Raw genomic sequence first — 16414 nt, forward strand, 5'->3', positions numbered from 1 at the left:
GCTTTAGCTATTGAAAAATAGCAGATCTACAAGCTCATATCGCGCCACCGAGTGGCGCGATACGAGCTTGTAGGTCTGCTATTTTTGAAAAATTGAAGACACTTTTAGAATCTGATCTCAGGTCAGAATGGGTTAATAATGAAACTGTCAGGATGTAATAGACATTTTTTTAATCTGATCTCAGGTCAGAATGGGTTAAAAGTGTCCATGAACTCCATGTCGTCATGGACACTGGGGGCTCACTTCCTTCCTGGACTACCATTCCCATAATGCTTTGGTGCACTGCTCCTCCTTGTGGATACGGGGAGGGCCGTTTTACTGAGACAACATGTAGTCCAGGAAGTAAGTGAGGCCAGTGTCCATGACATCATGGAGTCCATGGAAATATGACACTGATGAAGGCTGCATAGCCGAAACGTTTGTCTATTATTCACTATGCAAGAATAAAAACTAAGGCAGTTCTTGCCGTGTATGACCCATCACCGTTATTTGTATCACTTTGAAATACTAAAATATCTAAAAACACATTTCCCACATAAAAACCCCCAGCAAAGTGTTTCTTGTCTCCCAAACATCATTAAAAAATAAGGTTGCAAAAGGATTTTTACTTAACCCATTCTGACCTGAGATCAGATTCTAGAAATGTCAGTCGCTCTTCGATTTTTCAAAAATAGCAGACCTACAAGCTCGTATCGCGCCACTCGGTGGCGCGATATGAGCTTGTAGATCTGCTATTTTCCAATAGCTAAAGCATAACATGATGCCGACACCAAAATGGGTGCCCGTTCAGAATGGGTTAAATCAAAGTAGCAATACTAACTATATAGCAATATAGCTACACAGTATAAAATAGGGCTTAATGTGTGCTTTTTTTAAATTAATAATCTGAACCTGTAACTTATAAGTTGTCAAATAATGGAGTGAGTAAAAGTAAAAGGTCAAATATTGTCTACATGGAAATTGAGCCACATTACAGTCATGGCTCAAAATTCTACTGAAGTAGTGTGCTGAAATGTACGTACGTAGTTGCATTCCACGTATGTCAGCTGCACAGGCACTATCCACAGCCAACCAAGAGGGAACAACAACTGGGATGAAGGCCAACATGGTGGCTTTCACACTGGCAGTGAATTAGATAGAACAACTTCCGAAAACAACTGGTACTAGGGGGGGGGGGACGCCCGTGAGTGGGTGGCGGCGGTGTGGAACTCAAGCACAAGATTGCCTGGTTAGTGCCCCACCACTCCCTGATACAACAACATGATCTCATTTAAACCTCATGGGCCGCGTGTTAAAGAGCCTGAGAGCTTGTAAGCTTGAACCGCTGACTTTAAAAAAATGTGTTGCTGAACATCACAGTAAAGCCACGTTACAGTACATCGCGGGTTTTACCTGCGCATAAGACAAACAAAAAAAAGAAAACGCTTTCAGTTTCGCGAGCCAGAGGCCCAGAGGGATAAAGGGCTGGGCTCACACATCAAACGGAGCGCTGCCATGGGTTGAGCCGTTGTGCTTATCGCCGTCACTCATTGCACAACCCGTTGCAAACTCTTCTGTAAAGTTTACCTTGTGCAATAGCAACACTGACATGGAGATTGCATTCAACCATACTGCTTCTGCTATGAAGTTATTTTAGGGGCCAAGAGGGAAGTATGTTAAAGGACGCAGTAGAGCATTGGTTCTCAAAGGTTGTGCCACACCGTGAGACAAGGCCAGGTGTGCCATTAGGATTTTGTGACATCCACAATTGTTTTCTACACAAAAATATTCTATTCTGCAGGGGGGACCCTGTCACACAAACCCTTTTCAGATCGGGGTTCCTTTGTGGCCAAATATATCAATTTGTGGGGTCCTTGGCATGACATGGTTTGAGAACTACTGCTGCACTGTGCATAGTATACGTATGTCCTGGAGGCACTGAGGATGGAAAACCGGTGGACATGGAATAGCGATCATTCCTTGCCTCTAGCTAAACTGTCGACATACCTAACTATATCCCCTATGAGGTCACTTTAGTCACAGAGTAAAGAAACCTTGTATCTCCCATATTAAAACCTTTTGAGTGTTGTGCAAAAGTAGTGAATACAAGCTATATCAGTACATTTCCAAATACAGATGCAAATTACATGCCATAAAATGTATTTTGATGCTGTTGGGCAGAAACCTCTTATCTCCATATTATTTTAACTTTGTCTGTAAATTAATGCCATACTTGATTATACTACACAAACATAAAAGTATCAAAAGCAGCAGAACTGCAAGGGTGAAATGTGGCAGCTAGCGCCCCTCAAAAAAACGGCAAAGTAGCCGATCTGCAAGCTCTGAACTTCGCTTCAACTTGCTTTGTTCAGCTATTATTGTAGATTTTGGTCTTACACAAACATTAAATTCCCATTGACAATGAATGGAGAATTTATGTCATATGTAGCTTAGTGTTTTTGTCTGACACAAAGATAAAAATTAATTGACAATGAATGGACAATGTTATGTAGTGTCTGAGCAAATCGGCTTAGTGTCTATTTTTGTCCTACACAAACATTAAATTCCCATTGACAATGAATGGAGAATTTTACACCATAGTGTACCACTGCCCTATGTGACTAAAGGGGTTAGCAGTTATTTTTTGTTACGTCTACATGCTATGCATCTATGCTAGCTGTGCTAGTCTATGTGACTTTCCTCTTCTACGACGGAATTGAACCCCGTTTCTCGTGCTGAATCTTGACCTTTGACACAAACTAAATGTCTCAATAGAAGAGCAGGGAAACAAATTACAACCACCTATAAGTTATATTGTATTAACATACCATAAAGAATGGACAAAATTACATATTCATTCATCAAAAAGTTACAAAGTGCTGCTTTAACAGAGTAGACCGGCTTTTTTAACTATATTCTACTCAGGCTTATGTGAAAACCCCAGACAGTTTTTAAGTTGTTCAATTCAGTATTTATATATTCGATATTCATTTTAGCTGCCCCTTCCATAAAAAAAACCTTCATTTTAACCAAGAAAACACCCGTCCTTTCAATTAGACAGGTTTTCGATTAATCTATCATGGTTAAAATGTTGTTTGAAGTTACAATGGGTTTGTATAGGAAGGGGCGGAGCAGCTAAAATATATCTAAATACTGAATCAAGCAACATAAACACTGTCTGGGGGTATTCACATAAGCCTGAGTAGACAATGAAATGATTTAAATTTAAAGTGAAACTTCCCTTTAAGTGTGTCTGTGTAGGCTTCCTAAATATTGAACTAGTGAAAAGTATTAAGAGCTTGTGTGACTAAATCACAACTACATTGTTCATTTCCTGAAAAGTAATTTTGGACATAAAAGCTTTCCACCTGACGGCGACGAGCGGCTTTCTCCCTTTAGCACGTTGGGGCATGTGATAAAGTGAGCTCAAAGCTCAAACAGGCAAGGCCTGGCCCTGGCCACATGCTAAAGGAACCGGAGGTGGGGCTGCTATACCTATGAGGCCTTCACACCAGCTCTTAACACAAACACATTAACACAATGGCAGTAACTCAATCACGTGACCAAAATATGATAAGCAAAAATTCTTCTGAGCTTATGCGATTGCGTTCGTGTACGATAACAAGGTTGACAGAACACCCCGTCAAAAGAACGCCGTCAATCTTGGCCTTTACAATTTGGTTTAATGCTTCAACTCAATTGTTATCAGCTCCAAAAACATAATAATCAAATACTTTCAATCAGATACTTGAAATGAAATGTTTATGTAAACTAAAAGTCACTGAAAGATTATGAATGTAAAGTCATTTAAAATGATGATAAGTAATGTATGCAATGGCTACAGGCTACAGCAGCGCCTCAGACGTGAGTGGTTCTGTGGTTATATGGAAATAGTTCAGATTCATTCCCAGCTCCTTCTATCATTAAGTGTCCTTGAGCAAGGCACCAAAGCCCAAGGCCTCATTTAGATCTGCCATTGTTCAAATAGCTGAAGTATAAAACGGGACTTAACCCATTTAGGCCTGACCTCGAAATAAAAATAAAAAAATCTAAATCCTCCAGTTTTCTGAAATAAATATTTTCACGATTTTTCAAAAATAGCAGACCTACAAGCTCGTAGCGCGACACTCAGTGGCGCGATACGAGCTTGTAGATCTGCTATTTTTCAATAGCTAAAGTATAACATGATGCTAACACCAAAAGGGGTTCCCGACCAAAATGGGTTTAACCCATTCTGTACGGGAACGCGTTTTGGTGTTGGCGTCATGTCGTGCTTTAGCTATTTAAAAATAGCAGATCTACAAGCTCATAGCGCGCCACCGAGTGGCGCGCTACGAGCTTGTAGGTCTGCTATTTTTGAAAAATCGAAGAGCGACTGACATTTCTAGAATCTGATCTCAGGTCAGAATGGGTTCGTCAGACCAGTGTGTGTCCGGCGGAAACCTCGTATGAATCTGATCTCAGGTCAAAATGGGTTTAAAGCTGCACTATGTAACTTTTCCTCTTCTACCCCCGGATTTGAACCCGGTTTCCTGTGCAAGTGCTGAAATGAACATTGAGCTAAAAAGGGCCGGCCTACTTGTTCAGAGGATAAACTGAATCTTGACCAGGCTGTTAGGTCAACATTTCTATCAGATCCTGTGTATAGTTGAGACAGGACCTTTGGCACGATCTACGTGTCTCAATAAAAGAGCTGGGGAATCTCTACTTTTGTATACACTACTATACAGATTGGACGAAATTACATAACATTGTGTTCATTAATAAAAGTTACATAGTGCTGCTTTAATTGGTTCATGTAATAATAATAATTAGGAACTAAAAGTTTTAAAATAAATTGTAGTTGAGAATAAATGTACAATATTTGCTTCTGAGATGCAGTGGAGAAGAAGACATATTCAATGGACATCACAATAAATTTAAATTAAGCCATTCTGACCGGGCACCCATTTTGGTGTCAGCCTCATGTCGTGCTTTAGCTATTTAAAAACAGCAGATCTACAAGCTCATATCGCGCCACCGAGTGGCGCGATACGAGCTTGTAGGTCTGCTATTTTTGAAAAATCGAAGACACTTTTAGAATCTGATCTCAGGTCAGAATGGGTTAATAATGAACTGTCAGGATGTAATAGACATGTTTAGAATCTGATCTCAGGTCAGAATGGGTTAAAGAACCTCAAAATCAAGTCCAGTACTTGAGTAAATGTACTTAGTTACAGTTACTTGACACCACTGCCTCCGAAGTCCTTACACATCTATTTGCCTACTGCAACAAACCCCAGCCTCTGAGCAGAACTAGTGCACCATGCCCACAGACATCACCGTTTGAAACCGGAAGTGAAGCACACTGCACTCAGCAACAGCGCGTCGACCACATCTTCAAAGCTGGTTAAGGTACGGTGGCACGGCATAGCCCAGAGAGAGAGAGCGAGAGAATGAGTCGACCTCAGACAAAGACATACAACAAGGCACATGAAACCCCCCAGACATATTTTTTACTTTTGACAGGTGGAAATGGATGCTGTGGTGATGGAACTTATATAAGCTACAACAGAAAGAGCAAGTTATGGTTGGTATGATTATGAAATTGTGTGTACAGTTCCTCCGTGGCTGGTGATTGGTGAGTCAGCTGAACATTTCTCTTCTAAAAACAAAACGGTTTCATTTCCCGTCGCCCACAATATGGTTTCAACTTTCAAGTGCTTCCCTTTTCATTTTTAGGAATCTGAAGAATGTTTAGCCCTCTCCAAAGCTCCTGATTCACACTAAAGCTACAGCGCTGAGGGGCGAGGTCATCTGTTGAGAGCCCGTTTCCGCCCTTGAGCTGGCCAGGTAATGCACCAGTAAAAACACCTGACAGAGCTATGTAGGGATTGTGTGCAGCGATTAACTTCCCTAGCGGTTAAATAATGATTTTGTCCAAAAACAAGTTCATAACACACCAACCTGTTTGAGAGCTTGTAGATCGGCTTGTAACCCTGGCAAGTATAAACCAGCCCACAATCAAATAAATAAAATGGTCTTTCTCACTTCGCCGAGTGTGGACGTGTACTCCAGGCTGCACACTGTGGTTACGTTGGGAAAGGTAGTACCCCCGCCCATGAGCCCATGACCGTGAGCCTGGCAGACTCCACTTTACAGTGTTGAAAATGGCATGGGTGAATGTTACCTTGAGCACTTCAGGAAGAAGGTGAGATACTCTGAGTATAAGAATAAAGTACAGAATAAAAGCGTTTGGCCAATTAAAATAGTTCATACGGCCTGGGCCGGCCGAGCGGTCCAGGCACCTAGGCTGGTAATTCGAGCCCCGATCCCGACGACCTTTGCTGCGTGTCTTCCCCTTTCCCATCTCTCTCCCCCTTTCCTGTCAAACTACTGTAATCTATCATTAAAAAAAAGGCAAAAAGACCCCAAAAATATATATAAAAAAAAGGGAAAAAAGTTTGATAAGACTAGTAGTTAGTGAACTTTTAGTAGGGACTAGACACTTGTATAACCGTTTAGCTAATCGACTAGCCAGTAGCCACACATATCTTCAGAGGTATGCATGTGGTTTTCCTGTTAATTTCAGATAGACATAGAAGTCTGATTTGCCCTTTGAAGACTGAAGTTCAATGGCCTAGTCACTGCCGGTAAACGGTGACTCAGTTGAGATGGTGACGTGCCAGGAACAAGATATTGCTCACTTTTTTTTGGTGTGACGGCCCGGCCTAGTGCCTTAACTACTGTTAGCATGCAAGCACTCGTTAAGACACTGAAGCACTCACAGCTGAGAGGGACGGGTCCAACACAACCTGTAACAACGATTAGTAGACACTTTGTGTTGCTACAGGGGGAAGAAAGGTGGCAGAAAGAAAGCGACAGAGAGCGCGCGAGAGAGGGAGAGAGACCACGAGGAAAAGAGCGACTGTTGCGAAGTCTATTGGCCAATACTTCCTCGCTGCCAGGCTTTCGTTTCCAAATCCCGTCCATGCACATGGACAAAAGCAAAGCTCACTGGCTACTGAGCACCGCGCGCGCGCACACACACACACAAACACACAAACACACCCACACGTTTGTTATTGCACACTTTGAGGCCTTTGTCCGGCCCCAATCTGATCCGGTTACTGTACCTATCACTGTGGGCCTTCGAGTCCCGCAGTCTGCTGCCAGGGTGGAAGGCCTGGTAGAAAGCCTTGGAGGGGTTCCTGTACCAACCACATTCAGAGAAAACAGGAAGGAGGAGAGGAGAGAGGAGGGGACAGTGGGAGGAGATTAAACCAGTCAAGACAAGAGGCTATAGTGGTGGTGGTGGTGGTGAGTGAGTGGGGAGGGGGGTTAACTTCTCATAAACGGTTTCCTCGAAGTCTTTCCTTCAACTGGGCTCCAACTCTGAGCGATAGGCCTTGTACCCATTTAGGATTCTGCGAAAGACTTGGCAGATTCCATGACCACTCGCAAACAATAGAGAAGGGTGGGGTGCGGGGGTGGTATGGATGGGAGGAGGTGGGGGGGGGGGCCTTTAAACCTGGCTTATAGTCCAGTAGTTCTGATGCTGCAGCACGTTTGTTCACAGAGGGTTAAAGGTTAACCACTTAAACCCCAGGGTCAATAGTCTGGGGGGAAAAATAGCCGATGGACAAGCTCGTTTGATCGGTTGTTTTCAGCAAAAGCTTTCCCCACAATAGAAAACGGAAAACGACCTAGTATAGAGCCCTGGGGGACTCCGCTCAACCGTATGGGGTCCAAGTGTTTCAAAGGTTAAAGAGCCTGCCTGAGGCTTGCTTGAGTGTGTTGTTGACATACACATTCCGGGTATATATACTGTATTCACAAACATCGGTATGCTTCCCAGACACGTTCTCTAAGTAACGACAAAATTAAAAACAAACAATAATACTTTACTTGTTTGTTTTTTCCCCCCCTCCAAGGGGTCCTTTGAGGGAGTTCGAGGACGTCCCTGGAAATTATTCAGTTAGGAACCAAACGGACCCTTGCGGGTCTGTAAGTCTGAGAGTGCAAAAATGCGACCAAATGAACCCTTTATGGGTCGATTTCATTCCGATTGTACATGCTCAAGTTATGGGGATCTGTGGTCCTAATGATGCCTGTTGCCTACCAATGCCTTCAAATTAAAATGTTTGAGAACCACAGTTAACTGTTATAACTTATAACTTGTAGTTTGTTGAGGTCTAGAGGACTTGGGGAGGAGAGAGTGTTGAGGTCTGGAGGACTTGGGGAGGAGAGAGTGTTGAGGTCTGGAGGACTTGGGGAGGAGAGAGTGTTGAGGTCTGGAGGACTTGGGGAGGAGAGAGTGTTGAGGTCTGGAGGACTTGGGGAGGAGAGAGTGTTGAGGTCTAGAGGACTTGGGGAGGAGAGTGTTGAGGTCTAGAGGACTTGGGGAGGAGAGAGTGTTGAGGTCTGGAGGACTTGGGGAGGAGAGAGTGTTGAGGTCTGGAGGACTTGGGGAGGAGAGAGTGTTGAGGTCTAGAGGACTTGGGGAGGAGAGTGTTGAGGTCTGGAAGACTTGGGGAGGAGAGAGTGTTGAGGTCTAGAGGACTTGGGGAGGAGAGAGTGTTGAGGTCTAGAGGACTTGGGGAGGAGAGAGTGTTGAGGTCTAGAGGACTTGGGGAGGAGAGAGTGTTGAGGTCTAGAGGACTTGGGGAGGAGAGAGTGTTGAGGTCTAGAGGACTTGGGGAGGAGAGAGTGTTGAGGTCTGGAGGACTTGGGGAGGAGAGAGTGTTGAGGTCTAGAGGACTTGGGGAGGAGAGAGTGTTGAGGTCTGGAGGACTTGGGGAGGAGAGAGTGTTGAGGTCTGGAGGACTTGGGGAGGAGAGAGTGTTGAGGTCTGGAGGACTTGGGGAGGAGAGAGTGTTGAGGTCTGGAGGACTTGGGGAGGAGAGAGTGTTGAGGTCTAGAGGACTTGGGGAGGAGAGAGTGTTGAGGTCTAGAGGACTTGGGGAGGAGAGAGTGTTGAGGTCTAGAGGACTTGGGGAGGAGAGAGTGTTGAGGTCTGGAGGACTTGGGGAGGAGAGAGTGTTGAGGTCTGGAGGACTTGGGGAGGAGAGAGTGTTGAGGTCTGGAGGACTTGGGGAGGAGAGAGTGTTGAGGTCTGGAGGACTTGGGGAGGAGAGAGTGTTGAGGTCTAGAGGACTTGGGGAGGAGAGAGTGTTGAGGTCTAGAGGACTTGGGGAGGAGAGAGTGTTGAGGTCTAGAGGACTTGGGGAGGAGAGAGTGTTGAGGTCTGGAGGACTTGGGGAGGAGAGAGTGTTGAGGTCTGGATGACTTGGGAAGGAGAGTGTTGAGGACTTGGGGAGGAGAGAGTGTTGAGGACTGGAGGACTTGGGGAGGAGAGTGTTGAGGACTGGAGGACTTGGGGAGGAGAGTGTTGAGGACTTGGGGAGGAGAGTGTTGAGGACTGGAGGACTTGGGGAGGAGAGTGTTGAGGACTTGGGGAGGAGAGAGTGTTGAGGACTGGAGGACTTGGGGAGGAGAGTGTTGAGGACTGGAGGACTTGGGGAGGAGAGAGTGTTGAGGTCTGGATGACTTGGGGAGGAGAGAGTGTTGAGGACTTGGGGAGGAGAGTGTTGAGGTCTGGAGGACTTGGGGAGGAGAGTGTTGAGGACTGGATGACTTGGGGAGGAGAGTGTTGAGGACTTGGGGAGGAGAGAGTGTTGAGGACTGGAGGACTTGGGGAGGAGAGAGTGTTGAGGTCTGGAGGACTTGGGGAGGAGAGAGTGTTGAGGTCTGGATGACTTGGGAAGGAGAGAGTGTTGAGGACTTGGGGAGGAGAGTGTTGAGGTCTGGAGGACTTGGGGAGGAGAGTGTTGAGGACTGGATGACTTGGGGAGGAGAGTGTTGAGGACTTGGGGAGGAGAGAGTGTTGAGGACTGGAGGACTTGGGGAGGAGAGTGTTGAGGACTGGAGGACTTGGGAAGGAGAGAGTGTTGAGGTCTAGAGGACTTGGGGAGGAGAGAGTGTTGAGGTCTAGAGGACTTGGGGAGGAGAGAGTGTTGAGGTCTAGAGGACTTGGGGAGGAGAGAGTGTTGAGGTCTAGAGGACTTGGGGAGGAGAGAGTGTTGAGGTCTGGAGGACTTGGGGAGGAGAGAGTGTTGAGGTCTGGATGACTTGGGGAGGAGAGAGTGTTGAGGTCTGGAGGACTTGGGGAGGAGAGAGTGTTGAGGACTGGAGGACTTGGGGAGGAGAGAGTGTTGAGGTCTAGAGGACTTGGGGAGGAGAGAGTGTTGAGGTCTGGAGGACTTGGGGAGGAGAGAGTGTTGAGGTCTGGATGACTTGGGAAGGAGAGAGTGTTGAGGACTTGGGGAGGAGAGTGTTGAGGTCTGGAGGACTTGGGGAGGAGAGTGTTGAGGACTGGAGGACTTGGGGAGGAGAGTGTTGAGGACTTGGGGAGGAGAGAGTGTTGAGGACTGGAGGACTTGGGGAGGAGAGAGTGTTGAGGTCTGGAGGACTTGGGGAGGAGAGAGTGTTGAGGTCTGGAGGACTTGGGGAGGAGAGAGTGTTGAGGACTGGAGGACTTGGGGAGGAGAGAGTGTTGAGGTCTGGAGGACTTGGGGAGGAGAGAGTGTTGAGGTCTGGAGGACTTGGGGAGGAGAGAGTGTTGAGGTCTGGCGGACTTGGGGAGGAGAGAGTGTTGAGGTCTGGCGGACTTGGGGAGGAGAGAGTGTTGAGGTCTGGAGGACTTGGGGAGGAGAGAGTGCTCCTACTGTGTTGATGAAGAGCTGGCTGGCTCACATGGTTAACATTAGCCTACCTCCTATAAGCCTGGGCTGACTATGGGGGCCTTGCAGGCCACAAGTACACTGTGTTCTAATGCCAGAGGATATATGTCGGGAAGGGGGATAAATCCCCCCCCCGCCCCCCCGTCCACACACACACACACACACACACATTTGCTCACTTTCTTGCCAACATACAAATTGTGAACACTGCATATGCACGTACATGTGGTGTGGTAAGCCAACACACACACACGCCAAGGAGGTGGATGCGCATGTGAACACACACAATGTGAATATTATAACGAAGCCAGGACTCTTTTCCTAGAAATCTCTGGCACAGCCTTCCTTTGTCACATTACCTCATAACCAAACACTCTTATAGGCCCTCCTGTTCCCTCCCTCTGCTTAGCTTTATAGGGCGGGGGGGGGGGGGGGGGTACACACACAGACACACACACACACACACACACACACACACACACACACACCTATTTATCTGTCTTATGGTTCAGACCTAGCGGGGGAGAGTTCACTCAGCAGAAGCGAGCTCAGATGACTTGGACACAAGTGCCTCATCTCGAATGAGGTCAGAGCTTAGAAGAGTCATCCTCCCCTGTTTTCGAGTAGCCGTGGCCCCGGCTCTCAATGGCCCTCTTTGTAACGCTAAAACTGTAACGTGTCAATATCCATGTATGAAAGAACCTCTTTGTAAAAAACGTACAAAAAAAAGACTCGTCAATGTGTTAAGCAGGGGAAACGCCATCTCCTCCGATAAACCTGGAAAGGGAGTGAGGCGAGGGGAGACAAGTGGGCGACATCATGACACGAAGGGCAACCAGCCAACCACCACACAGATGAGCTAAAAGCTCAAGCTTTTTTTTGGTCTTCCAGGTATGTAAGCAAACAAGACAAGACCAATGGTTGCACATGTTCGGGCCGAACGGAACAATACGCCTGAGCAAACGCAGTGATGACCCCCCCCCCCCCCTCCTGCAAGCAGACCAGAATAACCTTAGAGGCATTCTTGCTTGGTCGATGACACACTGAGTTCCCTTCATCCAGCCGTGTGGGTAATCAGTTTGGTTTCAGAGTGTTGAACCCCTTAACTCGACTTGGGCACGTGAAAAGCCACTGGGTTTTTCGAGAGACACGGAGAGAATGAGGGGTGGGTGGGCGGGGGTGGGGTGGTGACAGAGGTCTCACTCTCAGTGAGACCCGAGAATGAAGAAGGAAAAGTATAGGAATGGATGAGAGGGTGGGCTGGGGAGCACAGAGCATAACGGCACACAACATTTGGGAGACGGCGGAGAGAGGATCGATTGACGAACGTAACGAGAAAAGAAATTAAAGAGATATCGTTCGGGCAAGACCAATTTTTTTCCTCAATAATTCTGTTTAGGTGTGTGACTGTCCAAGCGGTTTGCAAATGATCAGACCTGTGTATTCAGACATCGTTGATAATCATCATATGAACTGACTCATGACAGGATAGCATTAGTCCAAAAGTGGGTGAAATTCTTTGACACACAAGCTCCCCATCATTTGCAGTTTTTAGGAAAGAATAGAAATTCGAAAAGCAAGAAAACAGGAAAAACAGTTATGTAAATATGAAGAAAGAGGAAAACAGTATGTCAATATGAAGAAACAGGAAGTCGGTATGTCAATATGAGCAGCCAGTGTAACATATATACATAAGGCATAAGCTCACAACGTGTCGGAATACATTGCTTATTTTCAGTTTAGTAAGGGACAAAGTCTCACGGCGAAGCACATCGCTGCTGTGGGGCATAAACCTCTTATCTACATAATTAAACTTTTTGATTTTTCGTAAAAGAATACCCCTACTTAGTACTTGATCATACTAACTACAGTGTCACACTGTGTCACGCCGCGGTGCAACGTGCTTTGAGCTTGCCATCGGCTACTTTTTAATTCAGTTTTGGAAATACGGTATGAGGTTTCCACCTGACAGAGCCATGTCTCAGATATGAATCACATTTCAAACCAACTAGGAATGTGGTTCAAATCCGATTCACAAAAATCTCTTTCCAGTGTGTATAGACCTGTTGAGGGTCCATTTGGTTTCACTTAAAAACTCTGAGTTAGACCTGTAGGGTCCATTTGCTTCCCAATCCCAACTATCAATCATTCTGGGGACCCCCTAGAACCCTCCGCCTTAATAGTCATGGGGGGGGAGTGGACATGAAAGGCGATCAGCGATGGAGAAAGCGTTGGGAAGAACAAATGCTGGCTAGGTGGAATGGCAGTGGGGAGAGAGAGGTCAGAGGGACAGGGCTGAAAGCTCTCTCAGGTGGGCTCTGTGGGGTCCTTGAGGCCCCTCCGGGGTCCCGTGCCCCCATCCATCAGATCAGATCCGACCCAGAGCAGAAGTAGGTCAACAGTGTTTAGATTCCAGCCTGCCCCTGTGGGAGCTTCCTTCAACAAGGTTCTGGGCAGAAGACGGAGGAGAGTGAGCTGAGAGAGAGACCCCCCACCCCCCAAACCAATAACACACCATCAAATTCCAACATGGCCACAGTGCAAGGGGCCAATACATGCCCCTACAGATGACCGGACGTCCAAACCCGTCTTCTGAAAGGAGGTCGATATGACATGTCATTCAGAACTTCTGATGGGCGGTCTCAGAACTCATGCAGCCCCAGATGCCCTGACTCTCCAAAATATAGTTTTACGACGTCTGTAGGAGCATGTCTTTTTGGCACTGTAAAATACTTTGGTTTTCATTTAACCCAGAGTGTACAAAAGGACCCATAAGGGTCTATTAGAAATGCTCCGATAATCAGCCAGCGATCGGTTATTGGCCATATCGGCCGATATTCACTCTGATCGGTAATTGGATTTGCAACATTTCACAAGATCAGTATCGGACCTATCGGTATCGGTCCCAAAAAACCTGATCGGTTGCATTTGTACACTCAAGAGTTACAGACCTGTTAACACAGGCGCACTGTGGTGCAACCTAGTGTGAAACAGCACTTAACCCATTCTGACCTGAGATCAGATTCACACGAGGTTTCCACTGGACACACACTGGTCTGATTAACCCATTCTGACCTGAGATCAGATTCTAAAAATGTCAGTCGTTCTTCGATTAAAAAAAAAAATAGCAGACCTAGATCTGCTATTTTTCAATAGCTAAAGCATAACATGACGCCAACACCAAAATGGGTGGCCGGTCAGAATGGGTTAAGTGGTTAAACATTTCTGAATATTGTATCACCTTAATTTAAAGCCTCTGAGACCAGGAAATTCACCCTATACATAATTTTTTTTTTTATCATTTAAACTATATCAAAACATAACCGATCGTGGAGCTCATGTACATGGCTTTGAAGGTTAGCAGAACTACAGGCTCTCAACATGTCATGCTGTAATGCGTTGTGGGCTGACTTGTAGATCAGCTATTTTGTTTAGTTTTTTTATGAAAAGAATAATTTTAAATAACTTGATAAACCCCTACCCAGATGATATCAAGTCTCATATCACGATAGCTCCCAGCTCTGCTTGTGCGGTCATTTAGTCACGCAATACTGGGCGTGTGGGAACTGGAAACCCCCCTCGAGTATGACGAAAAAGCAAAATGGCTGCCGTGTGTATTATGGTCAGAATGCCTAACATGTGGTATGAGTCAAACCAAGGAAACAATGTGTGCCTTTAACCTTAAACTTTAGTTCACAGAATGCGGCTCAAACCGTGATCTTCAAAAAACCTGTCTGAGTTAAGCAGCAGGAAGTGATGGCCAAAGTATCAGTGACAGGGTGACTGAGTTCCTGTCAGATCTGGCTAGATATTGTAGATAAGACACTAGGCCAAGGACAAACAAACTAGTGGTTCTCAAAGTGGGTTAGGGTTCCTTGAGCAAAATCTACGTTTCACCCAATGTACGTTGGCTATTTGGAAACAGACAATCTACAAGCTCACAATGCATCGTGACGGGTTGTGAGCATAAATCTGGGGGTGCTTGACATGATAAGGCTTGAACTACTGAAATAAAGCAACCTGCAAACATCACATCACCAAGTCACCTAAATCGCATATGATAACAAACAAATCTGTTTGATAACAAACAAAGCCTCACATAGGGCTGGGCGATTGTAATGTGTAATATGTCCTGGTTGTAATCACTCAAGCCATATTTTATTCTTTCAAAATTTGCCAGAAATGGTCAAAAGATTGCAGCTCACAAGACTTTGTTGCATGCAACGGAAAATGCCATCATCGTCACAATATAGATAGATATTGAGGTGTTTGATCAGAGATATCATGTGATATTGCTTTTATCCATATTGCCATATTGTCCTAGCTAGCCCATTGAATCACATCATGTAACAACATGGGTACAGTACATCCCTGGTAAGAAGTACATTTCACACAGGAGAACAAAGAACAAAGACGAAGAAGAAAAGAAAACCCAAACTAAACAAACCGAGGGGAGTCTGTACGCTCCGCTGTCACTCAGCCTGAACAATAGAAGTCTTCCATACGGTAGGCAGGGGAGGAAGGCAATGAAAGTGGAAAATATAATGACACACTGGCAGAAGCAGTCATCCTATAGCAATACACACCTTCCTTTTAAAAGCTCAGATATGTGGGGGTGGATACTGGATACTAGGTTTTAATAGCTGCACACGTGCAAGAACGGCATGCACACAAAATGTACACAAGAGTTCAACAGCAGTAGATTACTTACTGGGAATCACATCTGCAGCACTGCTATTATACTAACGGGGGGGGGGGGGGGTAAAGACCGACAGACACATTCTGGCTGCAATTTCTCATGATGTAAACATATAAAACTGGGGAGGAATGTCATGTGGGGTCCTGTCTGTCTGTCTGTCTGTCTGTCTGTCCTCCACCTCTGATCACCCCCGTCTCTTCTCTCTCCAGCAAAACAGGATACAGAAGGACCCCCCCCCCCCCCCCTCCCCAGAGAGGGAATGACCTTTTTGTGTGCACATTTACAGTGTCACACAAATGCATACACACACACACATTGTTAAGGAAATTAAATATAAGGGCTGCATATGTTGGCACTAGTCCTGCTCTAAAAACACCACATCGTACTCCTACTTTCCTCAACAAGAAAACGTGCATGTGTGTGTGTGAGTGAGAGAGAGAGAGAGACAGAATGACACACTCAAGATTGAGCCCTCCTCCGCACCCAGACACACCCTCTTCTCCACATGCGCATACACAGTCTTTCAATTCACAGCATCGGTCACTGCCTCCCTTCATCCAAGAAAAAGACCCCCTTCTTGTGGAGTCAGATTCCACAACAGCTTGCATAAGTTGTGAGAACAATAGGAGTTTCCCATATCGCATAATCAGCTACTGGGGATGACAAAGAAAATACTTTAATGAGCCCAATTAGGCTGTAAACTTTTAGAGACCAATGTATATTTTCTTTTTTTTCATGCGACAAGGGACAGAAGATCATTTAAATAATAAGCAACTGACATTTCAGAATCCCAATTATGTCATTGGGAACAAAGTTAACCCATTCTGAACGGGCACCCATTTTGGTGCTATTGAAAAATAGCAGATCTACAAGCTCATATCGCGCCACCGAGTGGCGCGATACGAGCTTGTAGGTCTGCTATTTTTCAATAATCAAAGAACGACTGACATTTTTAGAATCTGATCTCAGGTCAGAATGGGTTGATCAGACCAGTGTGTGTCCAGTGGAAACCTCG

At 45.7% G+C, this 16414-nt stretch overlaps 1 protein-coding gene across 2 annotated transcripts in view; it reads right to left on the minus strand.

Moving 5' to 3' along the window:
- Positions 1 to 16414, minus strand: part of LOC310870945 (TSC22 domain family protein 2-like) — a 37089-nt gene that overhangs the window by 12040 nt on the left and 8635 nt on the right. Inside the window, exon 2 of one of the 2 annotated variants that reach the window (XM_083782336.1) lies at positions 7095 to 7169. The exons of the other annotated variant lie outside the window; for it this stretch is intronic. Coding sequence (XP_083638462.1) covers positions 7095 to 7169 — 75 coding nt within the window. The remainder of the gene's footprint in view (positions 1 to 7094; positions 7170 to 16414) is intronic. 2 annotated transcript variants of the gene reach the window in all.

Source organism: Protomyctophum parallelum (assembly GCF_964188405.1).
Source record: "Protomyctophum parallelum genome assembly, chromosome: 14".
NCBI classification, from domain to species: Eukaryota; Metazoa; Chordata; class Actinopteri; order Myctophiformes; family Myctophidae; genus Protomyctophum; species Protomyctophum parallelum.